Below are 24,060 nucleotides of genomic sequence, written 5' to 3'. Positions count from 1 at the left end.
ATGTGTGCTCCATTAAAACAACTTTCATCCAGAATGTGTGGGACAAGCCTGTGTGAGCATGTCAGTGTGTGTGTGCCATTTGAGAGGAAATCAGCCAAGTGAGCCACTCTCAGCATCACAGCCTCTCGTCTCTTTGGAGGGAAGCTTGGTGGTGGCGGGCCTCGTTCTCTCTCTGTCTTCTTCCGCTGGCCAAAGCCTTCACACTTAGCCTTCCCTCCTGGGACTGAATCACACTCACCCTTTCATGCCTATCTCTGCAATGAACAAACTTGCTCTGCATATATTCATCCCACTGTCGTCATCATGACTGAATCAACAATGTTAATTAAAGGCTGTGGCGAGACATATAACCACCCCAAAATAAATGGCAATGCAGATCAGAATGAAAGAACCATCTCTGTGGTATTCACATTCCCAAACCTGCCCTGGACTTCATTATCTGAAACCCTACAGAATACGGGGAGGCACAGCTGTTTCTGATTCATCTGACTACACTAGATACTGCATAAGCCTTAAACCATTCAACTTTCTAAGTGTCACACTGTCCAAGTCATGAGGTCTTATATGTATTAATAACTAATAACTGAATCTAAATAGCTAATAACATTTAACATCAAAGCCCAGCAAATCAGCTGGTCTGTTGAGAGAGAGAGAGAGAGAGACTTCGTGTAAGGTCTAACACTTCACACCGTGTAGAAGCAACTCTCGTGAATTACTCCTGCTACACATCCTGCCTCGGGATGGACAAGTGAACATATAGTTTACCCACAATGCACTGCTCAGGGTTGTAGGGTGAAAGGGTCGCTTTTTGATTGACAGGAGGGCATGGCAATGTGGGAAATGGAGTCCCTGTCCTTCACATGACAGCTTATGATGATTAACTGTCTTTCAACATATTTTATTTTTAAATGAATGACAGTTTCACTCCATTCAGCAGCACACCTACAACGCAAATTCCCATTCTTCATTTCCTGTAAATAATAGATAACTAAAACAGTTTCTCCAAGAAGCTACTGGAGAAAGGAATACGAGCTGATTTATATAATATAATCCTACAAAAAGGCACACTTTGCTGTTGCTTTGCTGATTCATATCGTGATTTGATAATGTGAGATGATTTTGTTTTACTTACAAAAGAGATGCAAGCAGCCAGCAGCAAAATCCTGACCAGCAAATCTTCAAACTGTTCCAAGACCAGCTCCCAGATCGACTTACCTGAGAGAGAAAGACAGAACCAATGGGAGAATCACAGAGAGGGAACATATACACATGTTTTGAATTTTGCCAGACAGAACAAGAGCTGCATATATAATCTCTTTGTAATGTGGAGGTTGTGTGCAGTATATCAGTACAATACATTTTAAAATATAATAATCTAATAATAATATTCTAATCTGTTGTTGAGACCTCCTGTAAGTCTCTATTTGTTTTGCAGGAGTCTGTTATAAAGCGTCCTGCCAATCAAGAATATATTTGAAAATGATTAACTCTCAGTGAAGCTTCCACAGTTTTACCCCTGCACACTTTTAAAAAAAGGTTTACGATGTATTAACCATCAGTTGTTTAATTAGCTGATGGTTGAGGACACAATAAAGACATAAACCATAAACTACTGAAAGAGACAGAAGAGAACACACCTTCCTCAGCAGGCAGCTCTGTGATTGGTCCATTCAGTCATAGCGACATAATCAAGGGAAGAATGGAAAAGGAACATTAACTTTTACATTTTCACAGTCTAAACTCTTATTAATTATTATTATTAATCACAAATAATAATTTATTATTATTATTATTGTTATTATTATTATCACTCATAACTTACTATTATTTTTAACATTATTAATCACGCTCTTATTAATTATCATTAATCATAACTATTATTAATTGTTATTATTAATCATGACTTTTATTGTCTTCAGTACTTCAGTGCTTGGTGTTTGTAGTTGATATTTATATTATTACACATAATATATAAAACATTAATACACATACACATATTAATACCAACATTAATACACACCTATATACCTGTATTAATAAAATGAGTATATAACTGATCTTCAGCTCTCTGCTACAGTGTTGTGTGAGTCAGCAGTGACTAACCCTGTAACAGACACCCAGCCTTAGTTCTGACCGGTAGAGCCATAGTGTACAGTTAAAGATCGCCACTCTCTTCTCTCCACGACTTCCCCTCAGGTTCCCTAGCTTCACACTAACCTCACACTTTGCCAACTTCATCTAATATCTCAAAGTGCTTCATTTTGGCAATAAAATTAACTTTCCTTAACTTCCCTTTTAATCTGTTTTTGCCTGAAACAAAGGCTACTTAGCTTGGGAGATATAAACGTTTCTCTGCTCATCAGTTTAGCAATGTAATTTCCTTTCAGCTTGAATGACTAAATATTTATCCTCTCTATCATTGTTCTCTCTCTATAACGGTTCTCCTCTCTCCTGTCTCTCAGTGTTTGGCCCCACACTGGTCCTCTACACTACCACACACTAGTGTTTGGCTCCACACTGGTCCTCTACACTACCACACATTATTGTTTGGCCCCACACTGGTCCTCTACACTACCACACATTAGTGTTTGGCCCCACACTGGTCCTCCACACTACCACACATTATTGTTTGGCCCCACACTGGTCCTCTACACTACCACACATTAGTGTTTGACCTCACACTGGTCCTCTACACTACTACACATTAGTGTTTGGCCCCACACTGGTCCTCCACACTACCACACATTAGTGTTGCTGCTGCTAGTGTCCAGTTTTCCCTCTTCCCTGTGCTTTCACACTGTCAGATGGATGTACCAGCCTGAGAGCATTATGGTCTCCATTCCGCAAGAGTCACCTTTCTCATTCAAGCTCCATCCATCCATCCATCCATCCATCTTTCCATCCATCTGTTCATGTTTCCCTCACCGTTATAGCCATACTTGGCCAGGTTCTTCTTCACCTGGTCGGGAGCGAGGCCTGTGCTCTCGCTCACACTGAAGTGAGCCAGGCACGCAGTGGCCTCCTGGGTGTGGGCGTTCTCCATCCGCTCTGCTCCTGGGGACGCTTCACAAACAACAACCACAAGAACCACAGCATGAGCGGAAGCAAAACCAAATCCTGACTCCCAACTCCAAAACTTCTGCACACATCCCTTCATTCAGTTGGCTTGCTTTCCGTTATGGAACTGACAAGCTTAAAAAAGAGCGACAAAACTGAACCCACCAACACTTTTTGAAAGTGTGGATTTTGGGACTATATCAGCGGCCCCCGATCTCTCTCTCTGCCCCTCTCTCTCTGCTGTCTCCCCTACTGCTCCTGGTGTGTAGAAAGTGCTCACTCCTGTTCATCTCTGTATAGTTTTATAAAGAAGCCCCAAAGCCCCCTTATTGCTGTCACACCCTTGTGAGGCCCCTATTGGCTGTGCTGTAGCATATATGGTGGTAAGGGGCAGGCTCTCGGGTGGAGAGGGGTGGAGAGGGGTGGCCGGAGTAACTGGGTGACAACTACGTGTGTGTCTGACTGCTTTAGCAATCGCATGTGGGGTTGCTGGGGCAGTTTAACCTTGAAGCAGGGTTTGAATATGCTGTCTGTTTTTGGAACATGCATGTTCAGTATAGGGGGATGGTATGGCGTTCGGGATTGTGGTGTGGAGACAGGGAGGGCGGCATGATGGGTGAAGGCTCAAGTGTCTTACTGCGTACATACAGCGTCGGGAAGGGGTCCACCAGGGATTGGTGTGAAGACCTTTATCATTCTCTTTGTAGGCAGAGCAGATAACCATCACTACAGGCTGAGAGGGAGCGAAGGACAGAGGGCCTGAGACTAAGTAAGAACATTCTGTTCAGGGGATTAGCACCCTAAATGAACAGTGATAGAATATGTGTGTGTGAGTGTGGTGGGGAGGGTGCGAGAATAAGACAGAGACATGGAAGGAGGAAATAAAGCCTTCAGAGTACAATTCAGGGTTTCAGCAACAGCTGAGGACAAATAGTAGTATGATGAGTGCATGAGTGAGAGAGAGAGAGAGACAGAGAGAGAGAGAGACAGAGAGGTGTCTGAGGGTTATAGAGATATACAGAGAAGGGCTGTAACTGTGCTGGTGAGAGACTGGGGAAGGGGTGTAACTGTGCTGGTGAGACACTGGGGAAGGGGTGTAACTGTGCTGGTGAGAGACTGGGGAAGGGGTGTAACTGTGCTGGTGAGAGACTGGGGAAGGGGTGTAACTGTGCTGGTGAGAGACTGGGGAAGGGGTGTAACTGTGCTGGTGAGAGACTGGGGAAGGGGTGTAACTGTGCTGGTGAGAGACTGGGGAAGGGGTGTAACTGTGCTGGTGAGAGACTGGGGAAGGGGTGTAACTGTACTGGTGAGAGACTGGGGAAGGGGTGTAACTGTGCTGGTGAGAGACTGGGGAAGGGGTGTAACTGTACTGGTGAGAGACTGGGGAAGGGGTGTAACTGTACTGGTGAGACACTGGGGAAGGGGTGTAACTGTACTGGTGAGAGACTGGGGAAGGGGTGTAACTGTGCTGGTGAGAGACTGGGGAAGGGGTGTAACTGTGCTGGTGAGAGACTGGGGAAGGGGTGTAACTGTGCTGGTGAGACACTGGGGAAGGGGTGTAACTGTGCTGGTGAGAGACTGGGGAAGGGGTATAACTGTGCTGGTGAGAGACTGGGGAAGGGGTGTAACTGTGCTGGTGAGAGACTGGGGAAGGGGTGTAACTGTGCTGGTGAGAGACTGGGGAAGGGGTGTAACTGCTGGTGAGAGACTGGGGAAGGGGTGTAACTGTACTGGTGAGAGACTGGGGAAGGGGTATAACTGTGCTGGTGAGAGACTGGGGAAGGGGTGTAACTGTGCTGGTGAGAGACTGGGGAAGGGGTGTAACTGTGCTGGTGAGAGACTGGGGAAGGGGTGTAACTGTGCTGGTGAGAGACTGGGGAAGGGGTGTAACTGTGCTGGTGAGAGACTGGGGAAGGGGTGTAACTGTGCTGGTGAGAGACTGGGGAAGGGGTGTAACTGTGCTGGTGAGAGACTGGGGAAGGGGTGTAACTGTGCTGGTGAGAGACTGGGGAAGGGGTGTAACTGTACTGGTGAGAGACTGGGGAAGGGGTGTAACTGTGCTGGTGAGACACTGGGGAAGGGGTATAACTGTGCTGGTGAGAGACTGGGGAAGGGGTGTAACTGTGCTGGTGAGAGACTGGGGAAAGGGTGTAACTGTGCTGGTGAGAGACGGCCTTCTTCTCTGGGACATTGAAGCTCTTCATTAGTGTTGCGGCCAAACCCTGATCAAATATGTGGTCTCTGTGACTGATGTTAAGAGTATATTTGAATGGAATTACCATGACGACAGGCTTAGTCCATATCATTAAAGACTGAGAGAAAACTCCCAGAGAAAATACCCAGAGTGTCCCAAGAGGCTCTTTAAACACCTCCCCCACTCAACCCACACACACCACACACACTCACACTCATACTCACACACACAAACACACACACACACTCTCATGGACACACACACACGTGTGCCAGGGGGCATTAAAAAAGAACACAGGGGAGGATCACAATTAGCCCCCTGAAGCATTAAAGAAAAAGAGAGAGGGGTGAGACAAAGGGATATCCTTCCATTCTGCCTTCTCCTTCCCAAGCTTTACACGCTGGTTCAGCTGCTGTTCTGTACTTTGACCTTTGACCTTACCATGGGTCGGTCTGTCTGTGCGTGCCTCATGCGGCTCAATGACATTTAACTCTATATCCCCCACGATCATCTTACACACACACACATGCATGTACCATATGGGCCAGTCCATATGCATAACAATCCACTGCTCTAAGTGTATTGTGATCTTGGCACACATCTGTTGTGCATACCTTCCACATATGCAGCGTGTATACCACACTCTCCATCCTCTTATATAACGTACTCTCCATCCTCATATATACCACACTCTCCATCCTCTTATATAACGTACTCTCAATCCTCATATATACCACACTCTCCACACTCTCCATCCTCTTATATACCACACTCTCTATCCTCTTCTATACAGTACTCTCTATCCTCTTATATACCACACTCACCATCCTTATACACCACACTCTCTATCCTCTTAGATACCACACTCTCCATTCTCTTATATATCACACTCTCCATCCTCTTATATAACAGTCTCCATCCTTATATACGACACTCTCCATCTTCTTATATACCACACTCTCTATCCTCTTCTATACAGTACTCTACATCCTCTTATATACCGTACTCTCTACACTCTCCATCCTCTTATATAACACACTCTCCATCCTCTTATATATCACTCTCCATCCTCTTATATACCACACTCTCCATCTTCTTATATACCACACCCTCTATCATGTTCTATACAGTACTCTCCATCCGCTTATATCCCAGACTCCCCATTCTCTTATATACCACACTCTGCATCCTTATATACCAAAACTCTCCATCTTCTTATATACCACACTCTCTATCCTCTTCTATACAGTACTCTCCATCCTCTTATATACCGTACTCTCTACACTCTCCATCCTCTTCTATACAGTATTCTCCATCCTCTTATATACCATACTCTCCAGACTCTCCATCCTCTTCTATACAGTATTCTCCATCCTCTTATATACCACACTCTCCATCCTTTTATATAACACTCTCCATCTTCTTATATACCACACTCTCCATTCTCTTCCATACAGTACTCTCCATCCTCTTATATACCACACTCTCCATACTTTTATATAACACTCTCCATCCTCTTATATACCACATTCTCCATGCTCTTATATATCACTCTCCATCCACTTATATACCACACACTCCATCTTTTTATATACCACACTCTCTATCCTCTTCCATACAGTACTCTCCATCCTCTTATATACCACACTCTCCATCCTCGTATATATATACCATTCTCCATCCTCTTATATATCACTCTCCATCCTCTTATATACCACACTCTCCATCCTCTTCCATACAGTATTCTCCATTCTCTTATATACCACACTCTCCACACTCTCCATCCTCTTCTATACAGTACTCTCCATCCTCTTATATACCACACTCCCCATCCTCTTATATACCAAACTCTCCATCTTCTTATATACCACACTCTCTATCCCGTTCTATACAGTACTCTCCATCCTCTTATATACCACACTCTCCATCCTCTTATATATCACACTCTCCATCCTCTTATGTACCATACTCTCCATCCTCTTCTATACCACACTCTCCATCTTCTTATATACAATACTCTCTATCTTCTTCTATACAGTACTCTCCATCCTCTTATATAACACTCTCCATCCTCTTATATACCACTATCCATCCTCTTCTATACAGTACTCTCCATCCTCTTATATACCACACTCTCCATCCTCTTATATACCGTACTCTCCACACTCTCCATCCTCTTCTACACAGTACTCTCCATCCTCTTATATACCACACTCTCTATCCTCTTCTATACAGTACTCTCCATCCTCTTATGTACCGTACTCTCCATCCTCTTCTATACCACACTCTCCATCCTCTTATACACTGTATTCTCCACCCTCTTATATACCCTACTCTCCACCCTCTTATATACCACACTCTCCATTCCCTTATATACCACACTCTCCATCCTCTTATATATCACACTCTCCATCCTGTTCTATACAGTACTCTCCATCCTGTTATATATCAGACTCTCCATTCTCTTATATACCACACTCTCCATCCTTATATACCACACTCTCTATCCTCTTCTATACAGTACTCTCCATCCTCTTATATACCACACTCTCCATCCTCTTATATACCACAGTCTCCATTCTCTTCCATTCAGTACTCTCCATCCTCTTATATACCACACTCTCCATCCTCTTATATATCACTCTCCATCCTCTTATATACCACACTCTCTATCCTCGTATATACCACACTCTCCATCCTCATATATACCACACTCTCCATCCTCATATATACCACACTCTCCATCCTCTTATATATCACACTCTCTATCCTGTTCTATACAGTACTTTCCGTCCTGTTATATATCAGAATCCCCATTCTCTTATATACCACACTCTCCATCCTTATATACCACACTATCCATGTTCTTATATACCACACTCTCTGTTCTCTTATATACCACTCTCCATCCTCTTATATACCACACTCTCTATCCTCTTATATACCACACTCTCCATCCTCTTCAATACAGTGCTCTCCATCCTCTTATATACCACACTCTCCACACTCTCCATCCTCTTCTATACAGTACTCTCCATCCTCTTATATACCACACTCTCCATCTTCTTATATACCACACTCTCTATCCTCTTCTATACAGTACTCTCCATCCTCTTATGTACCGTACTCTCCATCCTCTTCTATACCACTCTCCATCCTCTTATATACCACAATCTCCATCCTCTTATATACCATACTGTCCACACTCTCCATCCTCTTCAATACAGTACTCTGCATCCTCTTATATACCACACTCTCCAAACTCTCCATCCTCTTCTATATAGTACTCTCCATTATCTTATGTACCACAGTCTCCATCCGCTTATATACCACTCTCTATCCTCTTATATACCACACTCTCCATCCTCTTATATACCGTACTCTCCACCCTCTTATATACCCTACTCTCCACCCTCTTATATACCACACTCTCCATTCCCTTATATACCACACTCTCCATCCTCTTATATATCACACTCTCTATCCTGTTCTATACAGTACTGTCCATCCTGTTATATATCAGACTCTCCATTCGCTTATATACCACACTCTCCATCCTTATATACCACACTATCCATGTTCTTATATACCACACTCTCTATCCTCTTCTATACAGTATTCTCCATCCTCTTATGTACCGTACTCTCCATCCTCTTATATACCACTCTTCATCCTCTTATATACCACAGTCTCCATTCTATTCCATACAGTACTCTCCATCCTCTTATATATGACTCTCCATCCTCTTATATACCACACTCTCTATCCTCTTATATACCACACTCTCCATCCTCTTATATACCACACTCTCTATCCTCTTATATACCACACTCTCCACCCTCTTATATACCGTACTCTACACCCTCTTATATACCACACTCTCCATTCCCTTATATACCACACTCTCCATTCTCTAATATACCACACTATCCATGTTCTTATATACCACACTCTCTATCCTCTTCTATACAGTACTCTCTATCCTCTTATGTACCGTACTCTCCATCCTCTTCTATACCACTCTCCATCCTCTTATATACCACAATCTCCATCCTTTTATATACCATACTATCCACACTCTCCATCCTCTTCAATACAGTACTCTCCATCCTCTTATATACCACACTTTCCATCCTCTTATATACCACACTCTCCACCCTCTTATATACCACACTCTCCATTCCCTTATATACCACACTCTCCTTCCTCTTATATATCACACTCTCCTTCCTCTTATATATCACACTCTCTATGCTCTTCTTTACAGTACTCTCCATCCTCTTATATACCACACTCTCCATCCTCTTATATACCACACTCTCCATTCTCTTATATACCACACTCTCCATCCTCTTATATACCACACTCTCCATCCTCTTATATACCGTACTCTCCATACTCTCCATCCTCTTCAATACAGTACTCTCCATCCTCTTATATACCACACTCTCCATTCTCTTATATACCACACTCTCCATCCTCTTATATACCACACTCTCCATCCTCTTATATACCACACTCTCCATCCTCTTATATACCGTACTCTCCACACTCTCCATCCTCTTCAATACAGTACTCTCCATCCTCTTATATACCACACTCCCCATTCTCTTATATACCACACTCTCCATCCTCTTATATACAGTACTCTACATCCTCTTTTATACCACACTCTCCATCCTCTTATATACCACACTCTCCATCCTCTTATATACCAAACTCTCCATCCTCTTATATACTGTACTCTCCACACTCTCCATCCTCTTCTATACAGTACTCTCCATTTTCTTATATACCACACTCTCCATCCTCTTCTATACAGTACTCTACATCCTCTTTTATACCACACTCTCCATCCTCTTATATACCGTACTCTCCACACTCTCCATCCTCTTCTATACAGTACTCTCCATCCTCTTATATACCACACTCTCCATCTTCTTATATACCACACTCTCTATCCTCTTCTATACAGTACTCTCCATCCTCTTATGTACCGTACTCTCCATCCTCTTCTATACCACTCTCCATCCTCTTATATACCACAATCTCCATCCTCTTATATACCATACTGTCCACACTCTCCATCCTCTTCAATACAGTACTCTGCATCCTCTTATATACCACACTCTCCAAACTCTCCATCCTCTTCTATATAGTACTCTCCATTATCTTATGTACCACAGTCTCCATCCGCTTATATACCACTCTCTATCCTCTTATATACCACACTCTCCATCCTCTTATATACCGTACTCTCCACCCTCTTATATACCCTACTCTCCACCCTCTTATATACCACACTCTCCATTCCCTTATATACCACACTCTCCATCCTCTTATATATCACACTCTCTATCCTGTTCTATACAGTACTGTCCATCCTGTTATATATCAGACTCTCCATTCGCTTATATACCACACTCTCCATCCTTATATACCACACTATCCATGTTCTTATATACCACACTCTCTATCCTCTTCTATACAGTATTCTCCATCCTCTTATGTACCGTACTCTCCATCCTCTTATATACCACTCTTCATCCTCTTATATACCACAGTCTCCATTCTATTCCATACAGTACTCTCCATCCTCTTATATATGACTCTCCATCCTCTTATATACCACACTCTCTATCCTCTTATATACCACACTCTCCATCCTCTTATATACCACACTCTCTATCCTCTTATATACCACACTCTCCACCCTCTTATATACCGTACTCTACACCCTCTTATATACCACACTCTCCATTCCCTTATATACCACACTCTCCATTCTCTAATATACCACACTATCCATGTTCTTATATACCACACTCTCTATCCTCTTCTATACAGTACTCTCTATCCTCTTATGTACCGTACTCTCCATCCTCTTCTATACCACTCTCCATCCTCTTATATACCACAATCTCCATCCTTTTATATACCATACTATCCACACTCTCCATCCTCTTCAATACAGTACTCTCCATCCTCTTATATACCACACTTTCCATCCTCTTATATACCACACTCTCCACCCTCTTATATACCACACTCTCCATTCCCTTATATACCACACTCTCCTTCCTCTTATATATCACACTCTCCTTCCTCTTATATATCACACTCTCTATGCTCTTCTTTACAGTACTCTCCATCCTCTTATATACCACACTCTCCATCCTCTTATATACCACACTCTCCATTCTCTTATATACCACACTCTCCATCCTCTTATATACCACACTCTCCATCCTCTTATATACCGTACTCTCCATACTCTCCATCCTCTTCAATACAGTACTCTCCATCCTCTTATATACCACACTCTCCATTCTCTTATATACCACACTCTCCATCCTCTTATATACCACACTCTCCATCCTCTTATATACCACACTCTCCATCCTCTTATATACCGTACTCTCCACACTCTCCATCCTCTTATATACAGTACTCTACATCCTCTTTTATACCACACTCTCCATCCTCTTATATACCACACTCTCCATCCTCTTATATACCAAACTCTCCATCCTCTTATATACTGTACTCTCCACACTCTCCATCCTCTTCTATACAGTACTCTCCATTCTCTTATATACCACACTCTCCATCCTCTTCTATACAGTACTCTACATCCTCTTTTATACCACACTCTCCATCCTCTTATATATCACTCTCCATCCTCTTATATATCACACTCTCCATCCTCTTATGTACCATACTCTCCATCCTCTTCTATACCACACTCTCCATTCTCTTATATACCACACTATCCATGTTCTTATATACCACACTCTCTATCCTCTTCTATACAGTACTCTCTATCCTCTTATGTACCGTACTCTCCATCCTCTTCTATACCACTCTCCATCCTCTTATATACCACAATCTCCATCCTCTTATATACCATACTCTCCACACTCTCCATCCTCTTACACATTACACTCTCCATTCTCTTATATACCACACTCTCCATCCTCTTATATACCACACTCTCCATTCTCTTATATACCACACTCTCCATCCTCTTATATACCACACTCTCCATCCTCTTATATACTGTACTCTCCATACTCTCCATCCTCTTCAATACAGTACTCTCCATCCTCTTATATACCACACTCTCCATTCTCTTATATACCACACTCTCCATCCTCTTATATACCACACTCTCCATCCTCTTACACACTACACTCTCCATTCTCTTATATACCACACTCTCCATCCTCTTATATACCACACTCTCCATCCTCTTATATACCGTACTCTCCACACTCTCCATCCTCTTCAATACAGTACTCTCCATCCTCTTATATACCACACTCTCCATCCTCTTACACACTACACTCTCCATTCTCTTATATACCACACTCTCCATCCTCTTATATACCACACTCTCCATCCTATTATATACCACACTCTCCACCCTCTTATATACCACACTGTCCATCCTCTTATATACCACACTCTCCATCCTCTTATATACCACACTCTCCATCCTCTTACACACTACACTCTCCATTCTCTTATATACCACACTCTCCATCCTCTTATATACCACACTCTCCATTCTCTTATATACCACACTCTCCATCCTCTTATATACCACACTCTCCATTCTCTTATATACCACACTCTCCATCCTCTTATATACCACACTCTCCATCCTCTTATATACCACACTTTTCTCCCACAGCCTCTAAGCACTTTTACCCCACTATTCTCCACAGCCTTGTACTCTTGCTCCTAACAGTGATACAGTGTTCTGGGATCTCTTCCCCTAATATGGACACAATGCTCTGGGTTCTCTTGCCCCTCCCAGAGACGCAATGCCCTGTTTCTCCTAACCACTGGGGCTAAGCATAAGGAAGCACTTTCTACCTTTTTCACAGTGTCGTAGACCCAGCCGCTCCTGTGTGTCATGTTGTGTGTGTATGTGTACTTATGCATGTGCGTATGTTTGGGGGGGGTGGGTTGTGTTTATTTCAGGGATGGCAGGTGGGAAATGCCCCCCCCCCCCCCCCCAAGTTGTACAATATTCCTGACGTCCCTACCCTGCATGTGTGTGTAATCCTCCCGACTGAGTCTGTGTAATACTGCTGGACATGCACTGTGACTTAAAGTGTCAGTCAGTTTATTTGATAGTGATGGAGCTGATGGTGAACAATACCCCTCCCCCACCTCGCTCTGATACTGTCAGGGCCACTCTGATTACCTGGCTTCAGTGAAACTCTTACAAGTGTAAAGACCCTTGTACTGATCAGTATCGCCCAAACCCTTCAGTCCACCTGTACTTGTTTTTTTTAAATCTTTGTCCTTCACTTTCCCATTATGTTTACACTTTTCACTGTTGTATAAATGTACGCTCCTTTTTGGAACAATGCATATCCTTTTTTTGGGGGGTGGGGGATCATGCCTCTTATAACATTTCACCTGTGACCTTTGCACTCGTGATGACACCAGGCCCACAGATAGCTGCAGGTGCCTTGTTGTCACTCCAGGGTCACCTCGCATGGTGGTCAGCATGAAAAGCAAAAGGCAGTGTGTGCTTTATCATAAATAAAACAGTTTGAGGAACCACGGAGAAAAAGATTGTGGCTAATATGTATTATAATTGTGTGTGTGTGTGTGTGTGTGTGTGTGTGTGTGTGTGTGTGTGTGCGTGCGTGCATGCGTGTGTGTGTTCATTACTATCTGAATTAGTGAAGCCTTGGAGACAGAGGACCAGGAATAGGGACAGGGCTGAGATGGTGTTGAGAGTGTAGTACCATTCCTGTCCAACAACTGTCACAGGCACACACACACACACACACACACACACACACAATCATGTATGCTGAGCCTAGAATTTACATGTTTCTTTCTTTATAACTACATTCATAGGCACTTCTACAGACACATGTGCATGTGGTGCACACACTTCTATAATGACACGATGCACAGACTCCTATAATGACACAGTATGCACACTCCTATAATGATGCGGTGTACACCCTCCTATAATGATATGGTGCACACACTCTTATGATATGGTGCACCCACTCTCCTAGAATGATACGGTACACACACTCCTATAATAATATGGTGCACACACTCTCCTATAATGACATGATACACACACTCCTATAATGATACGGTGCACACACTGCTGTAATGATGTGGTGCACACACTCTCCTGTAATGATACAGTGCACACACTCCTGTAATAGTACTCCTGGTGCATACACTCCTACAATGGTGTTTGTGGTGCACACACTTGTATATAACATCTACAGTGAAAACACTGACCTGTTCATAACATCTACAGTGAAAACATTGACCTGTCCAAGACAAGAGTATGTTGAAAAGCTTTTAGTCACACCAAAACACAACTGTGTATTAATAATTCACCGTTACCGTTACCATATTTATTAATAGAATGTGATTGTATTTATTATTATTTTTGTGTTTTTTACTACTACTAAGAGCTACTGTATTTATTTCATAAAGGACATGGCAGCAAATCATAAAGAGCAACTTGGATTAACAAATAAAATTTCAAGTCTGAGAGTACAGTGATAAACCAAGAAAAGTAGACATTACATTGGCAGCTAATGCTGTTTGGTAATTACACTGATGTCAGAAGGCAGCCACAGATCAGGTGGTTCAGCTGAGCGCACAGTTGTGTAAAGGAGCATGTGGGTGAGCAGATCAGGTGTGTGAGAGGTGGATGAAACACTGTTAGAAGCTCTTAATAGTATGAGGGCCTTTCTGATGGAGTAGTTACTAACACCAGCTAATTATAGGGAGGGATGTCCTTGGGTATTCTTGAAAGAAGAGAGGGTAGAGGATATCCCAAACATTAGCCCCCCCCCCCACTCCCTGTATGTGTCTCTCTCTTGCTTTCTCTCTTTGTGTGTTATTTTTAGTTTGGCTTGGCAGGTTTCAGCCCCTTTGCTTTGCTCCCAAGCCTTACAAGGCCCAGAAAGTCTGTTGCCAAGTAACTGTTCATGTATTGACCCAAACACAGAGGACTCAGTGATCAGTTCACACTGACGTCTCCCAACGGTGATAATTAGCAGCTCATCTCCACTTTGGAACTTCAAGACCAGCACAACCTTATGATCAGAACGAGGCTTGGTGGTGTCGCTTGGTGTCAGAACATGGCTTGATGGTGTCGCTCAGTGTCAGAACAAAGCTTGATTGTGTTGCTCAGTGTCAGAATGATTCTTGGTGTTGTCGCTCGGTGTGAGAATGATCCTTGGTGTTGTCGCTCGGTGTCAGAATGAGGTTGGTGGTGTCAACCAGCATCAGAATGAAGCTTGGTGGTGTCGCACATTGTCAGAACGAGGCTTTATGGTGTTTCCATATCTCAAAATATCTGATGTATCTTGGGTGCTTGGGTGTGTGTGAAAGAGAGAGAGTGAGAAAAAAGAGAGAAAGACAAAAGAGAGAAAGAGTATTAAAGGAAGGAGGATGTGTGAGAGACATGTGGGGGCCAATGAGGAGTGACAGCTGCAGCAAGCAAACCCACACAGAGAAAACACACGTGATCATCACTAACTCAAAACACACGTGACCATCACTAACTCAAAACACACGTGACCATCACTAACTCAAAACACACATGACTGTCACTAACTCAAAACACACAGACAGGGAAGACATTAGCTCAAAACACACACGTGAGTGTCACTAACTCAAAACTCACACACGAGATAGTCACTAACTCAAAACACACAAACGGAATCATTAACTCAAAACAGAAAGCAGTGCCACTTATTTAAGTTGATAAATCAACAAATCATCATGATTTTATCATTAACACACAATACATGTATTAGTTGTGGCTTTATGTGATTTATTTGACCGGGTGGTAGACGAACACCATTAGTACAAGATATTTAGCCATGCAAATAGTACAGGAGAGATGTTGATATCGGCTTTGCTGTGCTGTGTTCAGAGGATGGAGGATGTAGTCCAAAGCCCTGAGGGTAGATTATGCATTCAGACGTGTGTAACATTACTGCATGGATATGAATATCCAAACTATTTTTCTAATAATAATTAGAAGACCAAAACAGAGCTCTATTGAACTTCTCTCTTTCTCTTTCTCTCTCACATTGGTGTACATGCCCATTCTCTAAAGGGAGGGGTGTGTGTGTGTGTGCGTGTGTGTGGGTGGGTGAGTGTTGGGTGTGGATGTGTGTGTGTGGGGGCATGTGTGGGTTTGTGTGTGTTGGGGTGTGGGTGTGGGTGTGGGTGTGTGTGTGGGTGTGCGCGCACGCATCCAGGCTTTAAAGGCTTGTGTGGACACACTCGACTCCCCAGGCATTCAGCAGAAGAGAGGGCGGGGCTTGCCGGCCATGTTTATGGCTGTCCTGTCCTTGGGCTGGTGCTGGCGTTGGGATTTTCATGGCTGCATTTCATGGTGGACATTCCTGGGACCAGCAGACAGAGAGGGACAAGACCTCTCATGCCAGACGGCCCCACTGTAAAACCCTATTAGACACACGGATGGTGTGAGGGTACAGGAGGAACACAGAGAGGCTATAAGTCACAGCCTCACATCTTTATACACATGCACATATACACACAAACAGGCAGGAGACTGATCATAGCATCTAAATACAAGACAGACACACCTGTGGTTACTCAGCTGACTTTTAATCAGCCTCTCACTGTAAATCTGTAGCATACTTAGAATGTGAAGAAACCCTCTGAAGGGAGATGATGAAATATTCTTCCAGCTAAAGTAGCATTCATGGAAATTAGTGGTAAATGGTGAAGACTAAGCCAGATTTCAAAGACATGTAGAAAAGAGGCAAAAAGCAACACAAACAACCAAACAAGTAAACCAAAACAGACATATGACTTCATTGAAAAACACTAAACATTCATGATTAAAGAAAGTAATTAATGTTTTGGTGCGAAATAAAAAAATCCTTACTTTTCACATACATTTATATAAAAATAAGGCCATGTAACGTTTAGAATCCCAAGTATCTCATCTTGAGGACAGCTCCAAAGTCAAACTAATTTATGACTTGTGAATCATGCAATGAACGTCTCTGAACCTGATACTTAAACTGTGAAGTGACCATGGGTTACTGTGGATAGTAACTATAGATGCTGAAAGTGTTTATATGAGAAAAAATGAGAAAAAAGGAGGTTTTAGATATCAGCAGGTTTTAGATATTCACAGTAGATCAAGTCATTTGGTTAATACAAACATTAATTAAAATAATTTGCATAAAACAGGTACTAATAAGGCTCGCTTGTGTTTTTGCATTCTCCAAGAAGAAGCCAACTAATTAGTACCAGTGGGTTTACACCAAGTTCTCTAAATGTGGTGAGGATGATATCACCTCTCCTTCTTTTGCAGGCTCACTGGGCCGTGTGCCAGAGAAATGCACATAGCAAAAGGAGTTCAGTGCACATTCTGAGAGCTCCCCGCCTCTGTAGTTGTTAACATACAAATGTTCATGCTATACTGTTAAAAGACAAGGATCAACTTGCTCAGAACAGATGGTGTGAACAGGTTCAAAATAGACTTATGCACATTTGATACTCATCATAAACTTGCCATGAACGGTGAGAAAATACAAAGTATGGCAGGGGTGCCAAAGCTCTGGAGGGGAAAGTTTGGTGATTGTTCTGCTCAGTCACACCTACTAAACCTGGCGATTGGATGATCAGTTGAATCAGGTGTGTTTAAGCAAGTCATTCACCAAACCACCCTAGACTCCAGATTTAGTGTGTGATCAAGTCCATGTTACTACTCACCAAGTTTTGCTGCAGTCTGGCTATCTAGGACTGGACTTTGACACCCCTATAAAACATTTTACTGTTATACCTATAAGTTATAGATTTTTAAAGTTTTGCCCAGAACTAAAAGCCCTGAGTAGGTACCTGTGAGGAATCTCTTATATTAACATTTGTGGAAACCTTTCTTATGGTGAAAGAGTGACTGGCTTTTTAATGTATGAGAAAAGTTCAATTTCAGAATCTTTATTGCATTGCAGTTTGTTAGACCTAAGAGTAAAGTTTTTGGTAGTTTAATTAAATTGGGATATAATTGCACAAAATTCTAGTGTCAAAACTACCATATCTTAAAAAAACAAATACAGACTGCAGAAGCATATGTGGGCTATTCTGTGGAACTGGAAATCCAATAGTTGTTTTCTGCACTAAATCTAAACGTCAAATGGTTTTCCCTAATTACACTAAAAACTCCAGGTTTCAGGTTTCCATTCCAACCAAGCAGAAGTGCATCCAATACAAATATCAACTGTTGAATGTTGAACCCAACTGATTAAACATGTTACATAGGTCAGTGTGGTCCTGGTTGAGATGAACACTGGCTGACACAATTCCTTTGTACATAACACTTTAAATCTCCTTAAATTCCTCTGTAGACACTTGCTCTTAGACGTCACTTTAAAAAAAATGCCCTTCTTGGCCAATGGAGACAAACGCTGACATCTGCTGGCCAAAAGTGTAAGTGAAGCTAAATAACTTGATCTACTGGTCAATAGTCTCCGTGATTTTGCTATTTTAATTCATTCAGTTTCATTCATGGCTTAAAGCTCCAACATGTGATATGCTACACCTACGATTTTCAATCTGTAGGGCACACCAAGATCTCCCAAGCGGAGGCACTCAACACTCATGTGCAAATAAGTAAACAGCAGTGAAACTGTTCTGTGGCTAAGCTTAAGCAATTATTTTCCAGCTGGAGGGTGCTAACTTCTTCTGCCTTCTTCTATAACAGGTACATTTTTTGATTATGGTCTCCCTGACAAAGCAGGCTACCCATCTACATCCTTTGCACATTTCATCTTAAAAACTGATGGTGACTGGCAAAACTTGATTATGTCACGGCCTGCTCCGCTTTCCACTGGTCACGTGGCTCGGCCTCGCCGCGTGCAGTGGAATTCAGTGTAATTGTTTTGGTTTGTAGCCACGCCCCTGCGCACACCTGCAGACGGTTTAGCGTGTACATTGTATTTACATCGACGTTGGTGTGTGCTGTGTTGTCAGTCGTCGGATATGTAAACCCAAACGTGTGTGTATTGTTAGCGTTTGTGTTTCACGTTGTTGCATGTACTACGTTTACACCGCTTATATGAATGCCCTTGTCTTCTGTGTTTCACAGTAAACGTCCATCACCGTCGAGGGAGTCTGAACGTCCTGCTCCTTGGGCCGTAACAGAGTAGGGATAACAGTGAAGATTTTTTTTTCTTTTGCAAGTAAAATGAAACACATTTTTTGAACTTGTTTATACTGTGAACAACATCAATTTCTTTGAGCTTGTCAAATATGTTAGGGCTTGTATTTACAAAAACATTTACAAAGTGTGTTTTTGGGTGGTGTGTTTTTTGGGTGGTCAAAATAATTTGACTAATGAATGATGGCACAAGGGTTGACTCCTCTGTGTGATCACTCACTGGAATCAAATCAAATCAGGTCTTACTTGTCACATCATTTTCAAAGTCTTTATTTACATCTGACTTTAGTAAAATAATACACGAAAAGGAAAAAGCAGATATCAACTACTTGTGTTGATAAACAATAAATACATAAAAAATCTAAACTATATTGGCAATGTGTGTTCAGTAGTTATTGAATGGTTCAGTAATCACAGATCTTGTTTCAATAAATTTGCCTTCTCCCATAAAATCCTGTCACGCATTTTGGACTTACGTTCACTAAAGTGGTTATATGCCAGCGTTTCGCCAGGTAAGGACTTCTGATCATCCCGAGGGATTTATAAGTTTGTTCTTCCTGTTTATTTATCTATTTTAAACCAATCTAAGTTGCTTTAGTTTTGATATTCATTTTAATTCGCCTGAACATAAGTCTTAAGCCTTGAAAGAATGACGTGCAATATATTAACTAGAGACTGTGACTTTAATATTTTTTACAATGTAGGAGTAGGCTAATTACAATTATTAATGAATTCAACAATGAAGTGGAATGTACCTTTCAAAACATATGTTCTTCATCTAATCGCAATGAACCAAGAGATTTTATTTTTTATGAACAATCAGTAATGCACTTGATTTGTGGGATGGCATTGGAATACACACAAAATATAAAAAGCATTCACACGTGTAAAAATATTTATTTCCTTTCCAAAGACTATACAGTCTATATAAAAATACAATTTTTAAAAATGTTTCGAAAAATTAGCAAAATTACATGTTAGAAAGCAGGTGCATTGACCATGCATCACAGCAGAAATGCACGAACACGCCATATTGACAGGGCTGATTCACTGATTCATGTCTGAGGGCCAGAAATGTCTCAGAACCAGAAAATTAAACTCATATGTTGGTGCCATTCCAGGTATAAATTAGGGATAATTAAAATGGATGTCTATGTAGGCGGAGGCACAACACCACCATTTGCTTCTGCACTTGTCTGTACATTTTAAATGCAGTTCAAAAGGTGTGAATGCAGGTAAACTGAATATTTGCATTTGTAGTGTGATTCCCTGCACATCCTGCACATATGGAAAAGCATGGCTGTTATTTTCTCAGCACATATGGTATTGCTTTTGGTATTGCAAAATTGTTTTGGCAAAATGTCTTTCTAACTGGCTTCGTTGATAAGCCTCCTTCCTGATGAATCAGCTCATCTTCTAATAAGCGCAGGCCATGTTGCAGTATGAGAACTCAACACTAGGTGGCCTACAAGCACTGTTCAGTTATACCAGAGAACAGAATAATGTGTTAGGCACACCAGGCGTACAGATTTAGTCCAAAAGCAACATTTAAGTACTGTAAATATGACACAAAAATATTTCGCATTTCTGAAAACGAACAAATCCCATCAACAAACCTTCCCACAAGCACGACTCTCATATGGGAGCTGTATAAAGGGGCGCTCCTGTGTCCCACTGGGCTCTATTTGAAGTTGATCTCGAAGCAGAGGCAGTTGAGGGAGTCACACTGAGGTGGCTGGCAGGTGCATGTACAGTCCCACCTGACACACTGCATGAGAGGAGATGAAGCAATGAACTCACTGGATAGAAGAAACTTCATTGGGCAGAATACATTTTTTAATTTGTATGACCTTTGTATGTGAGTATATATGCAGAAGCTCAAATATTTATGATGGCTGATATCAAAAACACCTTTCATCAGGTGATTTAAAAAGGCAATGACGCTAAAAGGGTTTGGGGTAAAGATACACATTGTACACTATCACTGCACAAACATGTAAAATTAGTAGACATGTAAGAGTAGTAGATTTTAATTTTTTTTTACTTTACCTCCGCAGAAATAAAGTAAACAAATGAATAAACTTTCCACAAGTGCTTACGCTGGGAGAGGGGCAGTAATCGAGACAAGAGTTAAGGGTAGGTGGGCGGCAGTCACATGACTGCGCACACAGGTAACAGTATTCAAACGGGGATACACTCGGGCAGCAGTCTGTACACTGAGACTTGCACTGGGCCTGTAAAGAAATATAACAGTCAAATCACGGACAAAGCGCAATTATTCACTGCTTTGCAGTTCCATTTCCGTTTAAATCATAGACCTTTACCGGGTCGGTCTGAGTCACCACAGCACCAGACGTTAATGACGCCTACCTTGAGACAGTAATGGCACCACAGTACGGCCGCAAGGAGCAACATATAGAGGCCAATCGTAATGATGACAATAGCGGGGAGAGGTAGGGAGAGAGCCCATAACGGGGCTGTCTGGAAGGGGGAGAAATGTCCAGGTAAATTACAGCTAGAGGTAGATTTATTGCACAACGAGGTCAAAAATAAAGTAATTGGAACAGTTTAATTATGCTTTTTCGACTGCTAGTAAAAAGTAAACATACAGGTGAATGTACAATATTTGACAGGGCTTTGGGATATAGACTAGTTAGCTAGCTAGCTACAAAACAGATTTGCCCTGAAATTATAGGTAGCCATGATAAAATCAAACTGGGGATTAGCTAGCTAGCAAGTTAGCTAACGCTATATTTACGAATCATTAGCCAGGTAGGGTTAGTTATCTTATCTCGTTGACTTTGGGTACGATAGCATTTAGCTTATAACGAGATCTCCCGTTTAATTGGTAGTGCTCATAGTGAAGGAGAAAATATAACCTAGCTAAGATAACTAGGTTAGTTGACAGAGCAACTAGCTAGCTTTAGATAGCTAACGGTAACTTTAGTGTTATTGGTGAGTGATCATACATACCATCGTCGTTACTCATGTATCCCTTCGTCTTTTAAACCAATTTATAGCTAACTAACTACATTAAGAATCTCTGCGTACAAAACAGAAAAAATAATCAAACAGTTAGATAGCCAGCATAGCTACGTTTCATACAATCATCTGGTGTATTCTGTTGAAACCTACATAGATAACTAGCTAGCAATGTTGTCATAGAAACAAGCTAAAATACTACTTCCTGTAAATATACGGCCCGACGAAAGGACCGATAACCGTCTCAACCATACATAACGGCTCCGCAAAATGTGATGGTAAACATCAAAACTTGTCATAAATATATTTATAATTCATTTTAGTCACAATTCATTTCAAAGATTCAAAAAATATATGTATAGTCTCAAATGATCACAATTATGTCATTGTCAATTTCCCCCTGGGATTAATAAAGTGATCAATCGATCAATCTGTCGATTAAACACTTTTATATTCTTTCAGTTCTCTTTCATAAATGTGAAGACCTTGCCATGTTTTTAACATAATCAGCTAGATAAAACAAAGCAGAAATACAAACATGCAGTCTTTTTATTAATTGATGGAAGCTAGATAAGAGGCTGCGGTTCTTCTTGGGCATGAACAGAGTAGGACACAGACAAACGCAACTGTAAACCGGTTGTGTGTGAATCTACAGCTTGGGACTGGATCAAATCATCCTATTTTAGAGAATTCATATTTTTCTTATGAGCTTTAGGTGGTGCTATTGCTCTTAGGCCCACAGACATCTAAAATAAACTGTTTCAAGGTATTTCTTAACAGCAAACAAGATCATATGGATGGCAAAATGCAATTATTCTGATGTTTTTATTAGTTGAAAGTCAGGGAGGGCTTAAGCTCACTATCTTTCCCTACCAAAACCTAATCCTAACCCTCTCTGGGAGATAATAATGCCCAAATCAATATTATTAATAAGAATGACTGTAATATTGTACCAGGCAATTAGAAAATATAGGCTATTAGCAGTTTTTCACCTTCATAGTAAAGCAGTAAAACTATTCATAGTAAAACTATTCATCAACATAAAAAAAAAATAGTTTTTAGCCAGTCCTGGTATGTGTATATCTACACAGCTGTGTTGTATCTGATTGCTCTCCAGTCCTGGTATGTGTATATCTACACAGCTGTGTTGTATCCCCAACTTTCATTTTTCTGAGTTTGTTGCAATTTTTTAAGTTCATGATACATGGTTTTAGTACTCGCTTACTAATTAAGACCATTTTTACATGCCAATATTTTTCTCCCCAAGTGTCATTCATACAAAATGTCATGATCTAAGACAGTAGTTGTTTGCAGGCCAGCTTGCAAAGGTCAGGTCATCCTGATCTTTTTTAGCCTTAAAACGGTATGAATGAAATACAGGCGGATCACATCACCGTGCATCATACCACCATGCATCACATCCCATCCCATCCCATCAAATCCCATCCCATCACCATAGAGCTTGTGGAAGGGCAGGTCATGGTCATGGTTTTTGAACTGTAGGGCTTATATGGTAACATATGGGTTATTTGTTTGGGTTACTTTTCCACTGAACCTGCATGGTCATATTCCTACTCACATGTGTGCCAGTAAAACCCAGTAACTAAAGCTTAGGTCC

At 41.6% G+C, this 24,060-nt stretch overlaps 1 protein-coding gene and 2 long non-coding RNA genes across 5 annotated transcripts in view; 1 reads left to right on the top strand and 2 right to left on the bottom strand.

The window, feature by feature from the left end:
• The window catches only part of atp2a1 (ATPase sarcoplasmic/endoplasmic reticulum Ca2+ transporting 1), a 17,771-nt gene extending 14,454 nt beyond the window's left edge, over window positions 1-3,317 (bottom strand). For all 3 annotated transcript variants that reach the window (XM_035523679.1, XM_035523691.1, XM_035523686.1), the window contains exons 1-4: window positions 3,223-3,317; window positions 2,926-3,063; window positions 1,638-1,655; window positions 1,133-1,215 (exon numbers count right to left, since the gene is read on the bottom strand). In XM_035523679.1, the coding sequence (XP_035379572.1) occupies window positions 1,133-1,215; window positions 1,638-1,655; window positions 2,926-3,043 (219 nt within the window). In that variant the 5' untranslated portion in view covers window positions 3,044-3,063; window positions 3,223-3,317. The remainder of the gene's footprint in view (window positions 1-1,132; window positions 1,216-1,637; window positions 1,656-2,925; window positions 3,064-3,222) is intronic.
• The window catches only part of LOC118240977, a 20,465-nt gene extending 636 nt beyond the window's left edge, over window positions 1-19,829 (top strand). The window contains exon 2 of the long non-coding RNA XR_004775749.1: window positions 19,389-19,829. This is a non-coding gene — a long non-coding RNA (uncharacterized LOC118240977). The remainder of the gene's footprint in view (window positions 1-19,388) is intronic.
• Window positions 19,830-19,900: 71 nt separating this feature from the next.
• LOC118240974 lies at window positions 19,901-22,637 on the bottom strand. Its single transcript, XR_004775747.1, has 4 exons — window positions 22,434-22,637; window positions 21,831-21,941; window positions 21,560-21,694; window positions 19,901-21,228 (listed from the first exon to the last, which is right to left on the bottom strand). It is a non-coding gene; the product is annotated as an uncharacterized LOC118240974 (long non-coding RNA).
• Window positions 22,638-24,060: the final 1,423 nt, after the last annotated feature.

The sequence above is a fragment of the Electrophorus electricus genome, chromosome 1, assembly GCF_013358815.1.
Source record: "Electrophorus electricus isolate fEleEle1 chromosome 1, fEleEle1.pri, whole genome shotgun sequence".
NCBI lineage: Eukaryota > Metazoa > Chordata > Actinopteri > Gymnotiformes > Gymnotidae > Electrophorus > Electrophorus electricus.
This window is presented reverse-complemented; position numbering and strand designations above follow the sequence as displayed.